Consider the following 23,944-nt stretch of genomic DNA (forward strand, 5'->3'; position numbering starts at 1 on the left):
ACTAAGGGTGAGTCCAGAAGCTGAGTCGGACCAAGCTGGGTCCGAGGTGGCCCTCGGCAAAGTTCCAGTTCAAGCTTTGGATCCGAGTCCGGAGGTACTTGAGCAGGCGGCGGCAGGAGCAGCAGGAAGCTGTGAGGTGAGCGGCAGGCAGAGCGGATCCCAGACTGTGAGCAGAGGGAAAAAAACAGAGTGAGTTCACAGTTCACGAGAGCAGGTCGAAGCAGGGCACGTCTAACACACTGTAGCAGAGGTTAAGATCCAGCGCTGATTCCAGCCAAGGACGCCATTTAATAGGGACCGGGAAAGCAGCTGAACTTCATCAGGCTGATGAGCTGGAACCACGCCTCCGAAAACCCCGCTCCAGCACCGCCCACCTGGAAATCAAACAAACAGCCTCCCTACGAGGAGGCCGGGGGGCTGGCCATGACAGATATGGTAAAAAAAAAAAGTGCGCAATATAAGGTGTGCACTGAGATCTGCCCCTGAGCATGAGCATCCCTGGCAGGGGCGGATCTAGGATTCTAGGAGATCAGGGGCTTAGCCCTGAGGGTGCAGATGCCAATTTATTTTTTCTGGCATTTTTTATGCCACGCACACTACACATCTTTATTTTATTTTATGTATTTTTTTTTAACATCAACTTACCACCGATTCAAAGCTGAGAAAGGCACGAAGAACACTTAAAAATCAGACCCTTTAAAGGGGAACGGTCGTTTTTACAATCTGGATGACATCATCGCTTCAGAGCTCCCAGAGAGTTGCTCAAGCTAGCCGCTTTACAGACTTCCCAATAGCGCTAAGTGATGCTGAGTTAATAAATTTACATGTATCTACCACACCACAACAAACATAAGAGAAAAGAGCGTCTGTAATGGCTGCATGTCGGTGCCCCGCCCGCTGCCGTTATATGGATATGGGAGCATCTAATTATCTCCGAACCAACTGCAAATCACACGAAAGTCAAACGGGTGAGTAAATGTTGTTGTGACGAATGTGAAATAAGGTCCAGATTGTAAAAACGACCATTCCCCTTTAATGACGCAAATGTCTTACCACCAGCAGCCTTGAAGAACATTGTTTTATGCCTCATGTCAACAGAAAGAAGACAATATAAAATACAAAAGTTATACAGACTAATCATAAACTAAAGAAATAAAAGACCTTATTTCCTTACGGCAGGCTACCTGTGATCCTGGCTGGCACCTCCTTTACTGCTCTGTTCTTCAATCCTGTCCTCAAGTCCTGTCTTCAATCCTCCTGTCTCTTCTCTCTGGCTTTCTCTGCACATTTTTTATGATTTCCTGTTCATTTTCCCCCTCACTCTTTCACTCCTTCCTCTCTTCTGTCTGTTACTTTTTAAATGCAATATTTCAGAGCTGTTCTCATGTCTTGTCATGCCTTTTTTGAATGTTCATTGTGGGTCATCTCCTGTCTTTTCCTCTTCACTCACACATGAACTAAAATAAATAAAAATATTTAGAAATAAAACCTATGAAACATACTGATATATTGAGCTTAAATGTTTGAAATGTTTCTTGATGAGATTAGAAAATTCTCCCTCTTCTTTAAATAAATGAACTGTTTTAAACTCCCTTGGATTAGCTGAAAAATACATCATTAACTGTTGATTGAACCACTCAAAAGTGTACATATTAGCTAAAATTAGGACAAGCTTAAACATCTGCAGTAGTAATATACAGTATAATAATCCAAAAACATCCTATACAATGGCAAAGCACTGACCGGGAGCACTTTCCTGCACAATGAATACTTTAATCATTTTGCTAGTAATACTTTTCATTCATATTTCATAAAGTTTTTTTTTGTCTTATCCTGGAATGTAACATTGATCTGGCTGTCTTTCATTTTCAGTGCGGTTGTGTTGGTGTTGGTATTAACGGATTACTGACAGCCAGCCAGCAAAATCAGTCAGAGTTTCACAAACCGGAAACATCAATCCGTGTAGCAGCTGCTGCTGCTGCTGCTGCTGCTGGTGGTGGTGGTGGTGCTGGTGGTGGTGGTGCTGGTGGCGACGTCCGCTTTTTGAAAAAGCTTCCGAGTTTACTCTGGTTAGCAGTAGAGTCAAGGAGCAGTGACTGGCGCGCATAGACGTGAAGCTTCTTCTTCTGGACAGGCGGCAGTCAGGGGTACTTCGATCCGCGATCCGGGGCTCCTGACAAAACATCCGGGGCTTGAGCCCAAGTAGCCACCCCCTAGATCCGCCTATGCTCATGCTGCAAGACCACAGCGCATATTATGTGATTTTTGTCAGCATCCGTTTTCACTCCCAAATGCAGCTGAAGTTCCCTCCATGAATCAAACGCATATCCAATATTTATTCGGGTGCCTGCGGCTTCGGTCTTTTTTTTTTTTTTTTTTTTTTTGACTCACGAGATAACGCTGATAAAGTCCTTTTTTTCTTTGTGGTGTTTTTTTTTTGGGCTTTGACTGGATGCAGATATTGTTACAAGTGTGGGTGCATGAATAACAGACAGAGTCGGGCTGTGTCTCATAAGTCGCTGTATTCACCAGTTGAGTACACTGCAGACTGAACAGAGCAGGAGCAAGCAGAATGCACTAACACATCTGTGCCCCCAGAGGGAGCTATTGGCTGCAACTTATTACCTACAACATCTCCCTTCCTTTAGCAGAACACAATACCAACCAATTCAGTGTCATTAGTCATTAGAACAAAATACAGAAAAATACCCATAAGAATACTGCAATGAAAATAGTGCATCTCAAAGACACATCAACACAAAGCCTCTGTCGAACCTAGCAACAACTAGTATTACTGGAGCAAAATACAAATGGATAATCTGTGGACATAAACACTTTTCTGTTTCGCCCTTTTTTTTTTCTTTTTTTTTCATGACAAAGTTATAAAAGTCCAGTCCATCAGCCCAGGCTTGGTTTATGACCGAGAGGTCCAGCCTGTCTGGAGGCTTAATAAGCCTCCCACTGTGGGAGAAGACCCCGCTCTGCAGCTCACGGAATGGTGTGGTAACAGCCTGTGAGGAAGACGGCAGTGACCTCAGGGCCGACGACCTCGGAGACCTGGCTGGGCTGCAAACGACTCCCTCCATGCTTCCCCTGCTTACATGGTCCCCTTCAGCTGCAGTTGGGCCCACAGGCTGCTCTGGAGACTGTTCTGCGAGGACTGACGACTGTGCGGCCGCAGCCTCTGCTGGGCGGAGATCGATCCTGTTGCGACGATATGTAGCACCTTCCATACTGACAAGATAGAATCACAGTCCCACTTGCTGCATGCAAACACCTCTCTTCCACCGGCCCGTCCTGTCACTTGGGAGGGGTTTCATCCTGACGTGCTGGCCGACGCTCAGCTCCGGTAGATCTCTTGCAGATCTGTCATAAATCAGCTTCGCCGCTCGATGCTTCACTCTCAGCTTATCGGTGACCCCAGTGACGACATGAGGCAGTAGCAGCTGGTCAACCACGGGGAGGAGAGTCCTCAACCTCTGTGATATGACCCGTTGTGCTGGGCTACAGCGCATGCCCTCGGTGGGCGTGTTCCTCCAGTGAAGAAAAGCCTTCCAGGGGTCCTCATCGGCGCGGTCAGCTTTCCTGCACAAACCTTTCACAATTTTCACTGCAGACTCTGCTTTGCCATTAGATTTAGGGTGTCTTGGGGAGGACATGACATGTTCGAAGCCCCAGTCCATTGCGAATGCCTTAAACTCTCTGCAGTCAAACTGACCTCCACAGTCAGAGATGACACGGTCAGGGATACCATATCGTGCAAACTGAGCCTTGCACCTTCCTGCAGACAGATCTGGGAGTAGATCAATCTCCCAGAAGTTCTGCCTCGCATAGCTGAACAGGTCCATGCTCACCAGCTGCCAGGGACGTGTGGGGAGGGGATGTGACATCATGGTCTCTTTTTGTTGTTCGTGTGCGTACTCGTTGCACACTGAGCACTGCTGTACGAAGTCCTTAATTTCCCCCTGCATGTTGGGCCAGAAGAGAGTATCCCGGGCCTGTCTGTAGCAGGCCTCACCGCCCACGTGGTTGTAATGTATCCTCCTCAGCATCTCGGGACGCACTGTTTTAGGAATGATCACACGCTGGCTCCTGAAAAGCACATCGTCCTGTGCGTAAATTTCATCTCTGATTCCCCAATATTCTCTGATGGTGATGGGGCAGTCCTCTTTGTGTTCTGGCCATCCCCCCAGCACAACCGCCTTGAGTGTTTGAAGACAGCTGTCCTCCTCTGTGTATTTCCGAATCTGTGCCAGGCATTGGCTGGTGACGTTTAGATAGTCTGCTTGCTGAATGGCCGTTGTGTCATACTGTTCCTGCTGCATGCTGCAGACCATTTCACGTCTGTAATGGGTGTCTGTTTCCTGTGGCGGGGTGGTGGCCCTGCTGAGCATGTCACTTATGTACATTTCCGGGCCTGGCTTGTACACCACTGTGAGGCAGTAGTTCTGAAGTGTAAGGAGCATGCTCTGCAGACGCTTTGGTGCACTGAGAAGGGGCTTGTTGAAGATCGACACCAGTGGATGGTGGTCGGTCTCTACAGTTACATCGCCCCTCCCATAGAGGTAGTAATGGAAGTGTTGGCAAGCAAACACGATGCTCAAGCATCCTTTTCAATCTGCGCATAGTTCTGCTCTGTCTGGTTTAGTGCACGGGAGGCAAATGCAATTGGCTGTCCATCCTGAAGCAGACAGCAGCCCAAACCAGTCTGACTGGAGTCACTTTGTACGGTGACTGGCTTGGTGACATCATAATAGCGTAGTACTGGTACCGCGGTGGCCGGCGTCTTGATCTTCTTCATAGCATCCTCGTGCTTGGGCAGCCAGTGCCATGGAACCTCTTTGTCCAGCAACCTTCTCAGTGGTTCACACACCTCTGACAAACGGGGCATGAACCTTGATAAGTAGTTAACAAAGCCAACACATTGTTGAACACCCTTTGCATCTGTTGGGTTCGGCATGTCCAGGACTGCCCTGACCTTCTCGGGGTCAGCTTTGAGACCCTCCGCTGACAGTGTGTGGCCATGGAAGCGAACGTCCATCACACGGAACTGTAGCTTCTTTATGCTCAGCCTCAGTTTCACCTCCCTGAATCTGTCCATCAGAGCAATCAGGTTCGAGTCATGGTCACGTACAGCCTCCTCATCTGTGTCCCCACAGCCAACTATGAGGATGTCATCAGCGATGGGCTCGATCCCGTTTAAACCTGCCAGCAGCTCATGTTGTTTTCTCTGGTACAGCTCTGGAGCAACTGACACGCCGAAAGGGAGCTTCAACCATCGTTTTCTGCCCCACGGCGTCCAGAATGTGGTCATCAGGCTGCTCTCCTCATCAAGGCGGCACTGCAGGAACGCATCACGTGCATCTACCAGAGTAAAGATGCGTGCCCTTGGCAGTTTATACAACACATCATCCAAAGTGGGCATGATGTAATGGGACCGCTTCAGGGCTCGGTTGAGGGGCTTGGGGTCAATGCAAAGCCTCAGCTTGTCCGACTTCTTCACAATGACCAGATTGCTAATCCAGTCTGTGGGCTGTGTGACTGAGGTTAAGTGTCCATCCTTTTCATATTGGTCCAGCTGTGCTTTAACGGCTGTCTTGAGAGCCACTGGGACATTTCTTGGTGCACATTGGACTGGCGCCACATTGCTATCCAACTCAAAGTGAACATCGCCTGGTAACGACTCAATTTGGCTGGTGAACACTTCAGTGTAAGTGTTTATGAGACAATCTCTCGTCAGCTCGCCTGTACTGCAATGATCCACTTTTTTCAGCTCTTCGGGAATGGTGAAACGCATCAGACCAAGCCTCTCACATGTCTCTCCTGAAAGCAGGGGCTTCTGGTTGGTGCGCACAATCTCAAACTCTAGTCTGTGTTTCCTGCCTCTGATAACACATTAAGTGTTGTACACGCCCAGCGAGTTCATCCACTCACTGTTGTAAAGCCTTAGTCTGGTGAAACTTTTCTGAAGTGGCGCCCCAGGTGCCAGTCTCATCTTGTCTTTTATGCTCATCACATTGCAGGTGGCTCCAGAGTCAAGTTGGCACCTCTGGACCCCTCTGTGCAGGGGCAGGTTCACAAACCACTTTTTTCCTTGAGTTTTAACAGCCCCAACGCTTTCAGCAGAATACACATCTTTCTCATCTTGATCACTCTCCTCAAAATCCCCTAGCAGTGGGTCATCCACAGTGTTCAGCTGACGTTTTTGCTGGCGGCTTTTCATGCAAACTTTAGCAAAGTGATTAGCAGTACCACATGAATGACATGACTTTCCATAAGCAGGGCATTGATCTTGCCCCCGTCGGTGCAAAGTGACACAGTATCTGCATTCACCTGTTGCTCTTTGTGGCTGTGTGGACGCATTGGTGGATGCAGGCCTGCTCTTAGATCCCCGTCCTGGTTGCTGCCCATAAGCTGCATTGATGTTTTTATCTGGCACAGTGCTGCTAACTGACATAGATTTCAACTTATTGTCCAGCACCTCCGCTGCACGGCCAATGTCAATAGCCCCCTCCAACCTAAGGTCCTTTTCTCTTAGCATGCGTCGTCTAGCACCCTCATCACTTGTCCCAAGAACAAGCTTGTCCCTTATAAGCTCATCTCTTATCGCTCCATAGTCACATCTGGCAGCTTTCTCTCTCAGTCTTGTGACAAAGAAAAGATTCACCATCCTCTTGTTTGAGTTTGCCAAAAACATACCTTTCAAAAATCACGTTTCTGGTAGGTGTGAAGTATTGCCTCAGTTTGTCCAGTATCACAGCCGCATCATTCTGCTCCTCCGCTGTGAGTCCGAGGTTGTGCTTGTAGACGTGATGGCAGTCCTTCCCCATTAGCCTCCTGAGCGTTGCCGCCTGCACCGGTTTCTCTGCTTTTTGGATCCCGGTCGCAAGCACATAATCCTCAAACTCTGATCGGAAGCTAGCCCAGTTGCTGTGGAGGTCTCCAGTCATCTTCATGGGCTCCGGTGGCGGAATGTTGGAAGCCATCGTTTCCACAAGATGCTAAAGCTAGCAGGCTATCTAAAACATCTAACTCAGCCTAGAAGAACTAATAGTGGAGCACTGTGCCAGCGACGGGCACCAAAGGACTCACTCTGGGTTCCAGTACCACTTCTGACACCATGTTACAAGTGTGGGTGCATGAATAACAGACAGAGTCGGGCTGTGTCTCATAAGTCGCTGTATTCACCAGTTGAGTACACTGCAGACTGAACAGAGCAGGAGCAAGCAGAATGCACTAACACATCTGTGCCCCCAGAGGGAGCTATTGGCTGCAACTTACTACCTACAACAGATATCCGATTGTAGGAAGGGGGTGGGGGGGGGGTGATCGTGCTTCGATTCACAGACTGCGAGCAAATATATAATATACCGGGAGAGCGGACAAATGAAACTACAAATAGAACTACAAATTAACTTTCTTCTGTTGATTCTTGGTTTGTCAGCAAGTGAGCAGTGGCGTATTTGTGCACGCGCAATTCATTTGAAGTGTGGAGGGAGTGGTCAGGGCCGGCGCCGGCTTCTCAGATGCCCCAGGCAAGGCCGACACGAGCGCCCTGTGTGTCACCGAAAGTTGTCGAGCGGGGCGGGCGAGTGAGCGAGCGAGCGAGCGAAGCCAAGCAGTGCGCTGCTCAATAGGGCCGTCACAGCGGCTCACCCTCACGGCCTCAGGCGCGCCCTATGGCTCGGCGCCCTGGGCAAGTGCCCCGGTTGCCCAGCCTAATCGCCGGCCCTGGGAGCGGTGTGGGTCTCCTCTCTGCTCTGACTGCAGCAGGGAGCGCTGCGTGACACTGGCCGCCTGTGAGTGCTTTGGGACGGGGGAGGGGCTCACGCAGCACCCGCTGCTTGCTGAGGACAGCGGAGACGTCCTGCCACGTCTCCAGAGCACCAGAAAAAGTGCTAAATTTGTCGCTAGTTACTTTTGACAAAAAAAAGTCGCCAAGAGGCTTTGGAAAGTCGCCAGATTTAGCGAGAAAGTCACCAAGTTGGCAACACTGCCCGCCCCTGGTCCTAGCAGTGTTTGAGTCTGTGTCCACGGCGGCCATGTTCTTCCTGTTCGGCAACGTGCATACAGCGTCAATTTACGTCACATCCCCACGATTGCGCAGGAAATTTGGACCCCGAACAGCAACAAATTTTTTGGCACACAGCCTGTATAAGGCAACAGACAGATACGCGGATTGGCCTGTTATTTTAGGTTTTTAATGCTTCACGACCCATTAGCATTGAATAAACTGGAAATGCATGTGTAGTTTTTCACAAATCTTCCCTTAAGTCCCTTTAATGTCCAGAATATGTTTAGTTTTCCACAGTACTGATGTGCATTTAGCCAGTTTTGCTCGTATGTAACTCACATGAGGTTTCCAGCAGATTTTGTTGTCCAATATCACACCAAGAAATTTAATTTCACTTACTCTCTCTATTTTGTTATCATCTATTATGAGTTCTACATTACAATCCATTTTGTGTCTCCCAAACAGCATGATCTTTGTTTTACTTAGATTTAATGATAATTTTGTTTTTATCAAACCAAAGTTTTAATTTATTCAATTCTGTTGTGATGGTCTCCAAAATCTGCTGCAAATTCTCACCGGAACAAAAGATATTTGTGTCGTCCGCAAACAGAATAAATTTCAATAATTTAGATACACTACATATGTCATTAATATACAATATGAATAATTTTGGTCCTAATACTGACCCCTGCGGTACCCCACATGTAATATTCATAAGTTTTGATTTATAATTCCCCATCTGCACAAACTGTTGCCTGCTGCTTAAGTAACTTGATAGCTAACTCAACCCGACTCCCCTAATACCGTAGTTATCTAATTTCTTTATTAATATATTATGATCTATGGTATCAAATGCTTTCTTTAAATCCAAAAATAGTCCTATTGCTACTTTTTTATTATTCATACAGTCTGTGATTTCCTCTACTAATTTCATTAGTGCCAGAGATGTTGATCGGCTCGTTCTGAACCCATACTGACTGTCCGTAATAAGGTTGTGCTTTTCAATGAATTTATCCAATCTGTCTGTAAATAGCTTTTCCAGTATTTTGGTGAATTGGGGGAGTAATGAAACAGGCCTGTAGTTTGTGAACTGATGTTGATCTCTGGATTTAAACAGTGGTATTACTGTAGCTATTTTCATTTTGTCTGGGAATGTACCTGATTCAAAAGACAAGTTGCAGATGTAGGTGAGTGGTTTTGCAATTCCTTCAATAACTGACTTTACTGTGGACATGTCTATATCATTCCAGTCTTTAGAGGTTTTGTTTTTACAGTTTCTTATATTCTCTACAATTTCTCTTTCATCAACTGCACCCAAAAATATTGTATTTAGATTCCTGTACTCCATGTCTTCTAAATCCCCCCTTTCTGTCGTCACTGGTTTCTTTATTTTCTCCGCTAAATCCGGTCCCACATTTACAAAGAATCTGTTAAAGCCATTCACCACATCCTCCATATTGTTAATGGTCTTGTTATTTTCAATATAGTAATATATAGTAATTTATAGTTTGAGATCTACTTCTCACAATGCCATTTAGAACATTCCATATTGTTTCTATTTCTCTCCAATAATTTATTATAATATTCTTTCTTACTTGTCCTCATAATATTAATTTATTTTTGTATTTTTTATACTTTTCCTCTGCCTCTGTAGTTCGAAGCTTTAAGAATTGCCTGTTTAATGTGTTTTTCTTTTTATAGGCATTTTGCAGCCCCTTTGTGACCCACGGACGATTTGTTTGTTTTTGTATAATACTGTATTTCTTAATAGGACAATATTTATCATATAATGTATTGAATATACTTAGAAATTTGTCATATGCTTTATTAATATCTTTCTCTTTATAAACCACATTCCAGTCCTGTATCATTAATTCATTTTTTAGAGCCATCATGGCCTCTTCTGTTTTCACCCTTATGTATTTGTAATTTTTGGTATTCTTCTTCCTACTATAGTTACAGTAATATACACTAAAAATAGGCAGGGGGTCACTGAAGTCAGTTAACAATAGTCCGCTCTCAGTATTATTTTCCAAGATGTTGGTGAATATATTATCAATTAAAGTGGCACAGTGAGAAGTGATCCTGCTAGCTCTGGTGATAGTAGGATACAAACCCATACTAAACACTGAGTTGATGAAGTCATCTGTCATTTTATGTTTCTTTGGATTTAAGAGGTCGATGTTAAAATCACCACAAATGTACATGACCTTCTGTGTTGATTTTATGAACATATTTTCCATCCACTCTTTGAAGACTTCGATGCTTGATCCAGGAGATCTATATATACAGCTCACCATTAAATTTTTCATTTTTTCATGACATATTTCTACTGTAATGCACTCAAGTTCACAAGAAAACAAAGAAACTATCACTGATTGATTCTCTGTCATAAAAAATACAAAAATCTTTATTTATATTTAGAAAAAAGGTTAAAATGACAGAAAACCAGCTTGAACTGTTGAGAAAAAAACCTTAAAAAAGTCTCATCAACGGTCCAATTCTTGCAAATCTGGAGACACAAAGTAGACTTTCACTGAACATGATGAAATCCAGACGTGGAGGACTGGAGGTAAAACAACGGAATATATATATGTGGTGTGTGTGTGTGTGTGCGCGTGTGTGTGTGTGTGTGTGTGTGTGTGTGTGTGTGTGTGTGTGTGTGTGTGTGTGTGTGTGTGTGTGTGTTTGTTTGTGTTCTTGTACATACCCAAAAGTAAGGACCAAAATTCGTATTTCACCAACAGAGTGAGGACATTTTTGTCGGTCCTCACTTTTCAAAAGGCCTTTTCGGCCTTTTTGAGGGTTAAGACTTAGTTTTTGATTTAGGGTTACATTAGGTTAGCTTTAGGGCATAGGTTAGGGTTAGGCATTTATTTTTGATGGTTAGGGTAAGAGGCTAGGAAATGCATTATGTCAATGAGCTTTCCTCACAACGATATAAGTACAAATGTGTGTGTGTGTGTGTGTGTGTGTGTGTGTGTGTGTGTGTGTGTGTGTGTGTGTGTGTGTGTGTGTGTGTGTCACAGTTTAACCTTCTTTCAGCTGCTGATCATGACACTGTGGTGAATTAATTGGTTGACACTGGTGTGTGTGAACCTGCAGGAAGAGACAAGAAACAAGATGTTACACACTCTCAGTACAACACACACACACACACACACACACACACACACACACACACACACACACACACACACACACACACACACACACACACACACACACACACACACACACACACACACACACACACACACACACACACACACACAGGAGACCCTCCAGCAGGAGGTTCAGGTCCTGATGAGACTCTTTCCTCCTCATGTCATGATTCAGTCACAGACATCGTCTGAGTCCCTCTTCAGTCCTCCTCCTCTTGGCTCTAAGTTTTATAAAGAGTCGTTCTGTTCATGATCTGAACTCAGAGAAGCTTCAAAGGGCCGTTTGGACTCCCTCACTTCCTCTGGCGTCTTGTTTTGGCTCATTGGTGTGTTTGTTCACTTTTGTTCCTTAAATGTAAATTTAATTGAAATCGATTATATCGCCCAATGAAGATTTTGTCGACAGGAGGGAGCCACAGGTTGAGAAACATTTAAATTCTCCTTCTTCATTTTCAGTTTTTTTATCATGAAGCAAATCTTTATTTGCTTTGACTATGTTTACCTTTAAAATGTGCAAAAATGCTGGAATATATTTAGTGTATTTTCATGTGAACTGTGACATTGACACTGTAACATGATAAACTTTATGCAAATAATAAAACTTTTGTTTTATTTTACAGCAGGATTTGTTTGATTTTGATCTCCTAAAATAACATAAAACTACATTTTTTAGGCAAAGAGTGATTAAAAAAGTTGAATGAATAAAACATTCTCTGAATTTCAAAACAACTGAAGGTCCTAAATTTATGCCTTTTATTTTTTCATGAATTCCTTCAGGCTGTTTTGACTTCATGTTTGGTTTCTTATTTCAAATCCTTTTTCTGACCAAAATGTAAATAAAAACATTTGAAACTTGATAAAGATCATTAATGCACAAACAACACACTTTCTATCAGAAGACACAACTGAGACGTTTTATTTAAAGACACAGGAGAATTAGAGCTGAATGGATGGAATTTAAAACTATTGAATCAGATTGAATGTTTTATAGTTTCCACCTCAGGATATTTACAATACAGAGTTAAAAGAATAAAGGTCATTAACATTTGGTTCAAATGGGACAATATGATTTTCCTTCAATTCATCCTAATTTTTAAAAATGATCTCAGGTCCCCAAAACATGACAAAGAGGCCTCATGTGGGCTGAGAGCCACCAGTTGACCATGTTGAACACAGATGGAAATAATGTGTTGTGCTGTCAGCTTATTAATAATAGACAAATTTAACAAAATAAACTTACGTCTATTACATCTGAGGCGTCCTGTGAGGAGAAGAATAATGAAAAGAACAACAACAGCTCCCAGAACTGCAGCAACAATCCATCCGATGGGAGGAGAGTCTGAAACTGAAGACAAAAAGTTCATGTAACTGTAAAATGTAAAGTGTAAATGTAAAAGTTTTATTCAGGAGGGTTAAAAAAGCTGCAAATTAAGAATAATTCAAGATAAAGAGACTCTGGAATCATATTTTACATTTGTGTATTATTAAAGTGTTTTATATAACTCTTATATTTTACCTGCAGTAAGACTGAATGAAAAAAATAAAGGACATCAGTCCCTGTGAAGCCTCCACAGATGAAATGATATGCATGTTTTCCAGCTGAAACGTCTGCAGGGAATCGAACCAGTGACCCTGAGCTGTGCTCACCACTGAACCACAGTGACAGAAGGCCTCAGACTCAGAGAGCAGAAGGTGGACATGAAGGTCCAGGGAGTGAAGATGATGCTGGATCTTCCTCAGTCTGGTTCCAGAGACCTGTGTGGATGACCTCTGACCTCTCAGGATGAATCAGATGACCTGGACTCACTCACACTGTGTCAGTCTGTTCCACTCACTGATCTGCTCTCATTCAGTCACATTTCCTCCAACCTTCAGTCTCCATCAGGAGAAACTTCTCCTCAGATCACATCCTGCTCTCCACTCATCAAACATTTACACTCAACTCACTCAAAACTCTTCAGCTTGAAAATGTTGGACTGGAGAAATGATTTCTCCTCCATTTGTCTGGAATTCTATTCAGACTCTGGACTGATGGAGATTTTCCACATGCAGACACTCAGAGAGAGATTCTGCTCTTCTTCTCTCAGATCACTGGATCTTTCAGGATCTGTCACTTCTTCAGTCTGACTGAGTGTTTTTCTGCTCAGAGCTTCATGTTAGAAATGAGCTGCTGAAGCTGAGCTGTGATTGGACGCTCAGACTGGAGACGTTCACTGGAAACTCCACAAGATGGACTCAGAGAGACATTTCTCTGCTTCGTGACAGTTTTTGAATGTTTTATCATTAACGGTCTAATCCTGTCATGAGATAAAATGAGTTAAACACTGAACTCACCACCAAAAAACACTTTGATTTTAGCAGAAACTCGATGGTTGATGTCCTCCTGAGTCACTTCACAGTGATAGAAACCTTCTTTGGTCACAGTGGTTTGGAGGACGATGTCGTAGCTTCCTCCTCTTTCTGTCACTTCAGGTTCTTCAGACTTGATGATGTTTCCAGAATCATCTTTCCAGAGAACTGAAGGTTTAGGAGAAGCTCCTTTGACTAAACACTGCAGCAGAGCCCAGTCCTTTGTCTCATCGAGAATTGTGAGAGAAGGTTCTGAAGCTGCTCCTGTAAAAAAAACAAGATGAAACATGCAAGTTAATTCTGGTTTGTTTCTAAACTCTTCTCAACATAGAGTTTATCTAATATTCAGGGAAACACAAGATCTGATAATAATAGTGCAACATAACTCCAGTTAGTTCATCTGAAGAGTGTTTCATTAAAAATCTTTCTAATTTCTCCAAACTCCACATTTAGTAACAAACTTCCACTGTGAAGACTTTTGAAAACATGAGCAGATTTACACTGAAGAACTTTAAACTCCACAAACATTTCTGTTCACTTTCTTTAGAAAAATCTAAAATCTTCCTCCTGATGGAACTTTTCTCATCAGTTGTTGGTGAATTTTAGTGTTTGAGTCAATTCAAACTCCACCAATCAGGAAGGATTGTCTAAAAGATGAAACATGGTCCTGCAGGGTTTCATCCTGAATCCTCATCAGAGACGTGTTGTGTTGAACGGCTTCCTATTGATCCCAGTTTGAACCTTCTGCTCCAGTTGAGTCCAGAAAGAAGGAGAAACATGAGAAAGAGCTTTGATGAGAGAGAAGCAGCAGCTTTCACTGCAACACAAACACACTGGAGACCTGACTCCCTGACACTCACACTGAAGGACAGCTGGAGGGAAGACAACATCTGGATCTGATACAGTGACCACTGACTGACTGATCAACATCTGGATCTGATACAGTGACCACTGACTGACTGATCAACATCTGGATCTGATACAGTGACCACTGACTGACTGATCAACATCTGAGTGAAACAGAAATCATCTCATTGGTTCTGATTCTTCTTTTAATCTCACATCAGTGAGTTGATAAAAAGTGGAGTTTAATTTGAGGGATTATTGAATCTCAGCTCTCTGAACTGTGAACTGCTTCACTCACTAACATGTCCTGAGAGCTGGATTCACATCAGAGGGAGAATTCATTTCCCTGAAGAGGAAACATGAAAAAAGAGAGGTCTATTCATATTCGTTACCGAACAGTGCTAATTTCAATTCTCCAAAAAGTCAAAAAACTTAAAAAAAAAAAAAAAAAACCCTCAAAGGCATTGAAAAATCAGTCATCAATATCTTTGAGTTAAAAAGTCTCTTTCCAGGTATTTCAATGATCACTGAAGGCTGATTGTCACACAGCAGCTGGAAAAGTTGTTTTCAGAGCAGGAAGCTGGAAATGTTGGAGGAGCTGAAGGTTGGGAGCTTCTGGATTCACACTGTAAACAAACAGTGAACGAAACTGTCTGAAAACTGACTCACCTGGACCAGGAACATAAGTATCAGCAGAGACTTCATTGTGGATTTCCTCCTGTGTCGCTACGCAGCGGTAGAATCCACTCGTGCTTGCAGTAGCTTGGAGGAAAACATCAAAGCTCAAATCTTTCTGTGTGAACGTTGGTTCAGCAGGAAGAACGTTTCCAGAACTGTCCCTCCACTCCACTCTGGGTTTAGGAAAAGCTCCCCGAACGACACACTGCAGCAGGAGTCCGTCGCTGGTTTTGTTGAATGACAGGGTGGGTTCTTGAGCTGCTCCTGGAAACACAGCACAAATTTTCCTTGAAAAAATAAATACATGAAGGTTTGACATTAAATAATTGAAACAATGCTGGGCTCTTTCCCTCTTCATTTTGCTTCACAATCAGAACGGAAGACTTTTTGATATCAAAAGAAAGTACAGAATGCCAAGTAGTCAAAGAACATCTTACTGCTAAGTAAAAGCTCATCACACAGAAACTTCAGAAAATACTGTAAATGATGGCTCAAGTTGGACAAAGTGAAATCTTAAGATGAGGGAGCTTCTTGATCCTGACTTTGAAAACACTTGAAAATGTGCTCATAAAATTAAGTTTTTGTTATTTCTGATGATGAAAGATAAAGATAAGAACTCACATTCATATGAAGGCATTAGTCTATTGTTCATTCAGTTCAAACTCCTTTTAGTTTTAATGCTTTACAGAAACCAATTCCTCATAACGAGCCAGATAGGTAAAATATAATGACTCTTAAAGGATCCAAACTCCGAGGTATGAGTTCATGAATTTGATCAAAGCCATTTTACAAAGCCTGAATAAGCTGACAGTTTAAAACAATGTCAACAGGTTTTAATTTTTAATGCAGTGACACCTCCACCGTAAGTCATCCAGGCATCATTTGTAGATTTGCACAAACATGAATCTGCACAACAATGTCAATGTTTCTTGGCTTCAAGACTAAAACTGAATCATTTGGTTCTTCTCGGGATTTGGATTGATATGATTGTTTTGGAAACTCTCTTTCATATGCATGCTTCGGAATGAAGCTGCTCAGCAGAACATCTATAATGACACTGGAACATCTGGAGGCCTGAACAGATCCCGAAGGGGCCGCGAGCCACATGTCGGACACCAAACAGTTGATATGACATTATCGAATATTGAGAAACAGTTTTTCTGTTCTCATCAAGTAGATTTTATCTCATTAAATAGAAGAAAAACTTCCAGAGAATCTCAGATTTAGTGGAGTAAACCTCCATCAGAATAATCCAGATTCTGGGATGTTTCCTGCTAGTTTTTATTCTCTCAGCAGCTTCTAAAGTTCAGGACAATAACTGTGTGACTCCAGGTGAGATGTCAGGCTGAGTAAAGTGTTTCAAAGCAGGACTCACCTGGGATGTTTCTGGGTTTTAAGATATACTCTGAAAGGAAAAAGAAAGCACATGTTAGACTTTTCATGAACCTGACATTCAGCTCAAACTGAGGGGAAAGAAACACAGAAGAGTTAAACACTTTATTCCACATTCAACATGAAGACGGTGACATTTCAGCAGCATCTTCATGTATTTCCAGAGGAGACTGGTTCAGGTGAGGAACAGATGGCTTCAGTCAGGAGACACATCTACAGTGGGATCTTTGTTTCAACTCTTTTATTTTTCTTCAAGACTTGTTAACTCTCTGCTCACAGTTACAGTTTGAAACATTCACCTGGAAAAGTCTCACTGTCTTTAATCAACCAGGCTGCAATGAATGAAACAGACTTTACTGTCTCCAAGAAGAGAGAGAACCTCTGTATGGACAGTGGACTTCTTTCTTCTTCTGCCGTCTGCATTATTACATCCATCAGTGGTTTTAAAGAGACAAAGAAGCTGAAAACTCATCATTCAGCCTCAAGTGTTGCATTCTGTGGTCCTTCAGCACTGCAGCAGCATGTTCCTCTGACCGGCCAGGGTGCTGAGATCCACTGGAGCAACACAACATGTGCTGACAGGGAACAGAAGGAAGAAGACTGAGAGAGACTGAAGAAGCTGCTGTGAAGGGAACACAGAGCAACCAGCCAGGGAACACTGGACTGATGCAAGGGAACACACTGCTGCTGTCATGAAATGATAAATGCTTACAAAGAAAGACACAACTAAGTGAAAAGGTTTTTAAAAAGACAGAACATCAATTACCGGTAATCTGTGTAATTACCGTAACTGAAGTAACTGAACTGAAATGTAACTGAAGCTGTCGCAAAAGAACAAAACAGTTGCAAAAGAAACAAAACAAAATGCTGCATAAGAACAAAAACAGATGCAAGGGAACAAAATTATAAAACACTGTTTTCAGAGAATATAAAGAGAATAAATCACAGTAATAAATAAATAAATAACAGTAGTAACACAAATTGTTGCAAAGGAATAATATTTTCCTTAGCACAACACAGAATTGTGACCGAAAAAAGCTGTTTTGAGGGAACAAAATTATGGTTGCAAGGAAACATGTTGCAAAGGAATACAAGAATGTTGACAGGAATCATCACTGGTAATTCCAGGGAACTGCAGAAGGGATGTAAAGAAAATGTTGCAGAAACAACAACTATTGCAAGGGAACAAAGAATTTGCAATGGAGAAATATGTGTATGAGGAATCAGGAAGCTGGATGGAGGCTGAAAGTCCTGCGAGACCAGGAAAGGTTTTCCTGAGGTTCCTCCTGAGCTCTCACGGGTCGATGCAGATGATGGAGGAAATACAAAGGCTCTGAAGCTGAACTCAACAGTTTGGGGAAGAGAGAGTAAACTGCTGCGAGGGAACAGAAAACTACTACAAATGGCTCCTCATGACCTTCAGTCAGGTCTCACAGGTCCTGACGATGTCCTGTCCAGAGGACAGAACCAACACATCAGGAACTGTGGGGAACTGATCTGTCAGAAACCAAAGTTTAGCGGTCGGTACCACTGAGTGGTACCGTAAACGTACCCAGCCTAGTCAGGGGAATTTAAAGGAGCTCACTCAAACTGTTCTTTGTTGGAACTTTGATAAGTGAGGCCAGAAACTGTTTGAAGGAGGAAACATGGAGTTTCTCCTGGATGTGTTTCTCTTCCTGACCTGAGTCCATCTGAGACACTTGAACCAGTCACTTCTGGAAATACAAAGCTGTCTGTCACCGTCTGAATGAGGACACTCACCAACAATCAGCTCATACTGGACTCGTCTTTTGGGCTCATGAAAGGGAAAATAGCAGGTGTAATTCCCGCTATCTGTCACCTGGGTTTTTCTGATCACTATGGAGGCGTTACCGACTGCCAGCTGCTCGGGGAAATGAAACACCCGATCTTTAAAGTGAGCATCCTGACCCGGAAGGCCGTCTATGTAGGAGCTGCCTCTGTTGTAGAAAAACACCTCACGCCTGCTGCTGCTGTCTGTCTTCCAGTCAAACACGTCTTCTGCAATATTTCTACCATCCAGAGCACAAGATAAAAGCGCATCTTGGTCTTCTTTGACGATCTTCCTGATGACCTCTGACCCTGAAAGAGAAAAAAGGAAGAGGGAGAAGGTGTGAGTTTCTGAGAATCCTGAAAAGCTGCTGTTCGAAATATGTGACACATCTTTTTTTCTGTGATTGTAAAAGTCCTGGAGGTCAGTGGAATAGCTGAAAATGAAGTTCTGCTTCCTCCAAACAGCTCTTTTCTAAATGAATTCTCAGTGTCATGAATGGTGTCAGTCAGAGAACAGCTCAGGGAGAACATGGAAACTCCAAACAGAAAGCCTGAAACCAGACAAATCACTGTTAAAACGTTCAGCCTCGTTTCTCCCCGGGTCTAAACTCATGTTTGACCCGTTGCAGTTGTTGGAGACCTGCAGAGTTTGGACTTCACTCTCTTCAGCTGCTGCAGAAACAACTTTTACAACCTGTTTAACAGTCGACTGGATTGAGGCCTCGACACTATGGGGGTTGATTGAATCAGAATTGTCTTTATTGTCATCGCAACAAGTTACCGAAGTTACAAGTGCAACGAAATTGCATGGGTTTTTAAGACGAACAGGCAGCCAATTACGGCGCTCCGTCTTGAAAAGGAAACAGAGTTAAGAAACTCAGACAGAATTTAGGGGAGGGGGGGGGGGGGTGGTGGTAAAAAAAAGATACATCAATTCAGATCACGGTTCTGAAGGGAGTCGTGATTAGAAGTGAGAGACCAAAATAAAAAAGCCAACCTGCGCACATACACAGCAAAAAAAAACACGAGACAAGTTGCTATCAGACTAACGGATCAGCAGTCGCGTTTGTCGGTGGGGGGGCCTGATGACTGCAGGTAGTTGGCATCGAGGACCTTTCCGGCAGCTTCCGATCTTCTCTGAGGTCAGAGGTCACATTACATGATCACAGTCACATTTGCATGATCACGCTCATCTTTAATCACTCTTCATATTCTGCATGTGGACTCAGTCACTGTGTTGTCTTGTGGGATATTAGAATAATGGTTTTCTGTATTAGGTCCCTCCTGCTGCTCTGGTTTGTAATTTGATACCTGGATCCTCAGTTTGCACATCCCAGCAGCCAGACCGTCATTACGCTGGTTTGATGGTTGACAGGACAGGTTAAAAAACAAACACTCCCACTTCAGCGTAAAGAGGAAACGCTGCCAGCAACCTCGCCCCGCCTGTTGGTGCTTGTTCCACTTCTTTCTCTGGAAAAGTTAATAGCTGAGAGGAAAGAAGACAAATGAACTTTTAGGCGCCCGTGTGGCTGCTGAACAGGTGATCTGTCTCCACCTAAGATGTGGGAAGAAAAACCACTCCAGCAGGTAGAACCACAAAACAGAAAAACAGAAGTTGGTCCTGAGTGAAGGAGGAAACTGAACTCAGTGAGACTGCTTCTCTTTTTAATGTGGTTTCATGTAAACCTGGATTCAGGGAGGTCCTGGTGTCACATTGTTTAAGAAATATCTGAACCATATCAGTGATCTGCTGGAGGAACATATTAGATCCTGTTTTTCCCTGATTCAGGGTCTGGATCTGATCCCAGCTGACTGTGTGTGAAGCCAAGTTAGAGCTCTATGAATTAACATGTGTCCAAACCATGAGAATAATCTGTATTAATCTGCTTATCAAGGTGTTTCATCCATTAGTTTGTTGGATTCAGACTCAGGAAGCTGCATTCAGTCGCTGACATCAGAAGTCTTTTATTATCCTCAACAACTCAAGTGTGCAGTTAAATTCCTCAACAACTCAGAATAATAAACTCTGACCCAATCAAAGCTGGAAGTCACACAATCATTAACAGCCTCATGGAAGTTAACCTCTGTTAAATTGTCTTTACTGCTTTAAAACCATCATTTGATGCAATAAAAATGAACTGATTCTCATCAGGGGTCATTTCATATCAGAGAATCCAAATGGGTCAAGACAAACAGGAAACGTGATTTTACTCTGAAAGAGCAACAGAAATGTGTGAGAGCTTCAAGGAAGTGCACATTTCATAAAGTCCTTTAAAACTATTGCTTTAAACCAGAATCCTGACATGTAATCCACATTTTATCCGCTTGGTTTATTTACTATTTGTAACACTTTCTGACATGAGTCATAAATCTGAATATTCAGGTGAGAAATGACCTGATTGGTGTTTTTCTCTCTTCAGTCCTCGTTGTGCCAAGCTGATGTGCTGCAGTCTGGATTCTAAAGTCAATCTGTTCATGTCAAGTCAAAGAGCTGCAGACTGAAAGAGGACGCAGCATTTAGTGAGCGCACAGCAGCACACAGGAGGGAAGGGACTGATGCAGGATGAAGCCTTCATGTTAAACTGTGGCTCCTCTCATCAGCTGCCAGTAAACTGAGGAGAATCCAGTGGAGCTGAGACACAGAGGCTTTTCTTACCGGGTCTGATGGCTGAACCGCAGCTCCGGAGCAGATGAGCAGACCGAGGCAGAGAGCTGGCAGCAGGTCCATGGCTGCAGCAGTCTGAGGATCCTCTGCTCTGTTAAAGGGAGAGCAGTCCTGGACACTCCCTGCTGCTGCTCCAGACTCACGATCCTCTGCTCTGTTATAAGGAGAAGCAGTCTGATTCCAACACCCGCTTTTTATCCACAAAGTCCTGCAATCATATTTCTTGTTCTTGTTTTTAGTTTGTAAAATCAATCATGTCTTCATTTAACTAATAGTTTTGGCCTGATCAGTGTAATTACTTGTGATAATCCCACTTCAACGATGATGTTATTACTGTCCCAAACCTTTCATTCACAATAGGCTGTATTCTTCTTTGCAATTCTATTTTTCATAATATGATTGAAAACTCATCTTGTTGTCACAGCTGCGGTTTGTGGACCAGCAGTGTAGTGAGCTCCCTCTGCTGGTAGGTGGAAGAAAGTCTTCAAACGTGATCTTGAATTTTGCATTACGTTGTGTCTTCATAAAATCATAATTTATCATCACACCTCACAGTTTGTTTCTTAGTAAACATTTACATGACGGTGTGTTGAATATTATAAAGTAAAGTATGTGTCTATTGTACAGTTAAATATTACATTGTGAAACTGTACTGTTTGTTGTATTTTGTTGAAACACTTTACAACGCAAACGTGTCCAACAGGGCATAAAGGGGACAACTGTCTCCAGATGAGAGGGCTGACATTTACATTCACCCACAAAACACCTTTGATGTTTGGTTTGTAGTGGAATTTATGGGAAATGTAAATAATTCATGCTGCAGTGATATTACACAGTGAAAGACATTAAAGACAAAACATGTAATGGGGATTTCCTCATCTCAGTGTATTGAAAGAGAAGCAAACAGGTGTATGTAGTGTGTGTGTGTGTGTGTGTGTGTGTGTGTGTGTGTGTGTGTGTGTGTGTGTGTGTGTGTGTGTGTGTGTGTGTGTGGAGTCACAGTTCCATAAAAGTGAATCCACACTGTGTTTCCTCCTTCAGGTGGGGTGGGAGCAGTGTAACTATTTTTATTACCAGAGGACTGTGACTTCCTGAATCCACCATCAGTTGATCAGCACTCAGTGTTGCGTCACATCAGGATGTTTATCTGAAGTTGTGCCGCCTGATCACTTTATGACTTTTACTACACTGAAGAAATGAAACTTTCTGTACGTGAATGAACAACTGAAATAAACTCTCACAACTCATTTTGATGTGAATGGTTTTTATCAGTCTCTTCTCACTTCATGAGTTCATTCATTTTAAATTAGAAAAGATCCTCATCATAATAAATCAACACATTTGAATGATACAATCGGCAATTGTGAAAGAAACAGAAAAGCAACAGTTACTTGCAAATCACTGTCAATCTTATGTTAAAGGTGCATTAAAGCTCGTGTCCGGAGTTTTGAAAGAGAGATGTTTTTTTTTTTAATCCAAAGTCTCAGGTTCTGCCCTCCCTCTGCTTTCATGAGCGACCAAGCCACGCCCTTTTATTGTGCACGCTATTATCTGTCGGGTGAAAATGAGAGCCTCCGAGTCCTACAGCATCCTACATGTGTAGCTGTTTATGGTGGATGTTCAGCAGACAGTGGATATATCCGAGATAAGCAGGGCGGCTGCTGCGGAGCTAACTCTCCTCTGCTGGGCGAGCGGCCGTGCTCTCTGGCTGCTCCACAATTTGATTGACAGCAGCTCGAAATCTATTGGCTGATGCTGACCGACGCTTTTTCGGATAACATGGGGGTCTATGAGACGAAGGCGGGGCTCATAAATAAATTTTTATATTGCTTTATGCTAATATTATATTGTAGTGTCGAACCAGACTGACACATTAAGCTCTGTTGAAAAATGATACATACTATGTTGGAAATGAACGGAAACTGCGGACACGAGCTTAAGGAGTCTGCACGTTTTTATGTGAAAACAGCGCCCCCTGCAGGCCTTGGGCGTAATGCAGCTTAGTGAAAAACTCGTCCCTGTGGCTCTCGTGCACGGACGAGCAGCGGGAGGTCGATCCAGCATTTTTGGGGCAGGATTATATTTTTCTTCGCTGTTTGGCCCGCGGCTGTTCTGACTCTGATCAGAACTTTCCTCCTCTTCACTCCAGTCAAGATCGCTGATGCCCGATCGTCTCCGCCATCCGATTCCCCCTCACTGACCTCCTGTATCATTGCTAAAGCTTCTTCCACCTTATATCTCTTCATTATGCCTGTTTTTATTGTCTTTCTTTTGGGATTTGGTTGATATTTTTGGCCATCTGTCTGATTGTCTGCTGTCAGAGCTAGCTCCTGAGATGCGCGCATATAAAACAAAACAATAGCAGAAAAAAGCCCCGCCAAGTGCGTCTTTTTTTTTTTTTAATCAGCAGTCTGTGAGACGCTGATGGCCTTTGGAGGTATAAATGCTTTGTAATATTATGTGTGTATTGTTAGCACCTTTATTGCTTCAGAAAAACAGTTTCCTCATTTTTTGGTTTCGGTTTTGCGAAGAATTTTCATTTCGGTGCATCCCTAATTGTTGCATTAATTAAAACATTGCAACAACAACAACAACAATAACACAAAAAACGGCAATATTATGTTTATCGCAATAACTTCTGGGACAATCAATCGTCCAGCAAAATTTGTTATCGTGACAGGCCTAGGCTCCACGACTGAGCCCTGTGGAACTCCACATAACAGGGGACTGGAGGAGGGCTCAGTTTTATGGTCATGGTCTATATCTGACAGGTTGGACTTCAACCAGTCCAGAGAAAAACTTAAGAGGTGAAAACATCAGGGATGAAGCTGCAGACTGAATGTGGTGAGCCCATAAAGAACAGCAGAACTACAGCAGAGGAGCGCTGTGCCAGAGGCCGGAGCTCAGAACAGTGAACTGACCTTCGTGACCTTATCAATAAACAGGTCAGAAAGCATATCTCAGAAAAAAAGTTCTAGTTGCTGGTTTGAGATGCATTTGGAGAGCGGTGGTTAAAGAAGTGACCACTAAGAGGGAGTTCATGAG

The 23,944-nt window shown here is 43.2% G+C and overlaps 1 protein-coding gene across 1 annotated transcript; it reads right to left on the reverse strand.

Moving 5' to 3' along the window:
• Positions 1–10,971: 10,971 nt before the first annotated feature.
• Positions 10,972–23,654, reverse strand: LOC115388472 (butyrophilin subfamily 3 member A3-like). The gene is made up of 8 exons (XM_030091635.1): positions 23,582–23,654; positions 20,893–21,053; positions 18,205–18,544; positions 16,427–16,456; positions 15,043–15,315; positions 13,513–13,791; positions 12,419–12,523; positions 10,972–11,113 (listed from the first exon to the last, which is right to left on the reverse strand). Exons 1-8 carry the CDS (start codon positions 23,652–23,654, stop codon positions 11,085–11,087), a joined length of 1,290 nt encoding a protein of 429 aa, XP_029947495.1. The 3' UTR covers positions 10,972–11,084.
• Between the last annotated feature and the right edge of the window lie 290 nt (positions 23,655–23,944).

This window comes from Salarias fasciatus, chromosome 5 (assembly GCF_902148845.1).
Source record: "Salarias fasciatus chromosome 5, fSalaFa1.1, whole genome shotgun sequence".
Classification (NCBI taxonomy): domain Eukaryota; kingdom Metazoa; phylum Chordata; class Actinopteri; order Blenniiformes; family Blenniidae; genus Salarias; species Salarias fasciatus.

What these genes read in the sequence shown, in the direction of transcription:
- LOC115388472 (XM_030091635.1), bottom strand. Translation starts at nt 23,654, where the DNA reads ATGACCATAAAACTGAGCCCTCCTCCAGTCCCCTGTTATGTGGAGTTC. An exon ending in TACTTATGTTCCTGGTCCAG is followed by an intron (nt 13,792 to 15,042) that starts GTGAGTCAGTTT and finishes TTTTTTTTACAG; the next exon opens with GAGCAGCTTCAGAACCTTCT. An exon ending in AATCAAAGTGTTTTTTGGTG is followed by an intron (nt 12,524 to 13,512) that starts GTGAGTTCAGTG and finishes TTTTGTCTTCAG; the next exon opens with TTTCAGACTCTCCTCCCATC.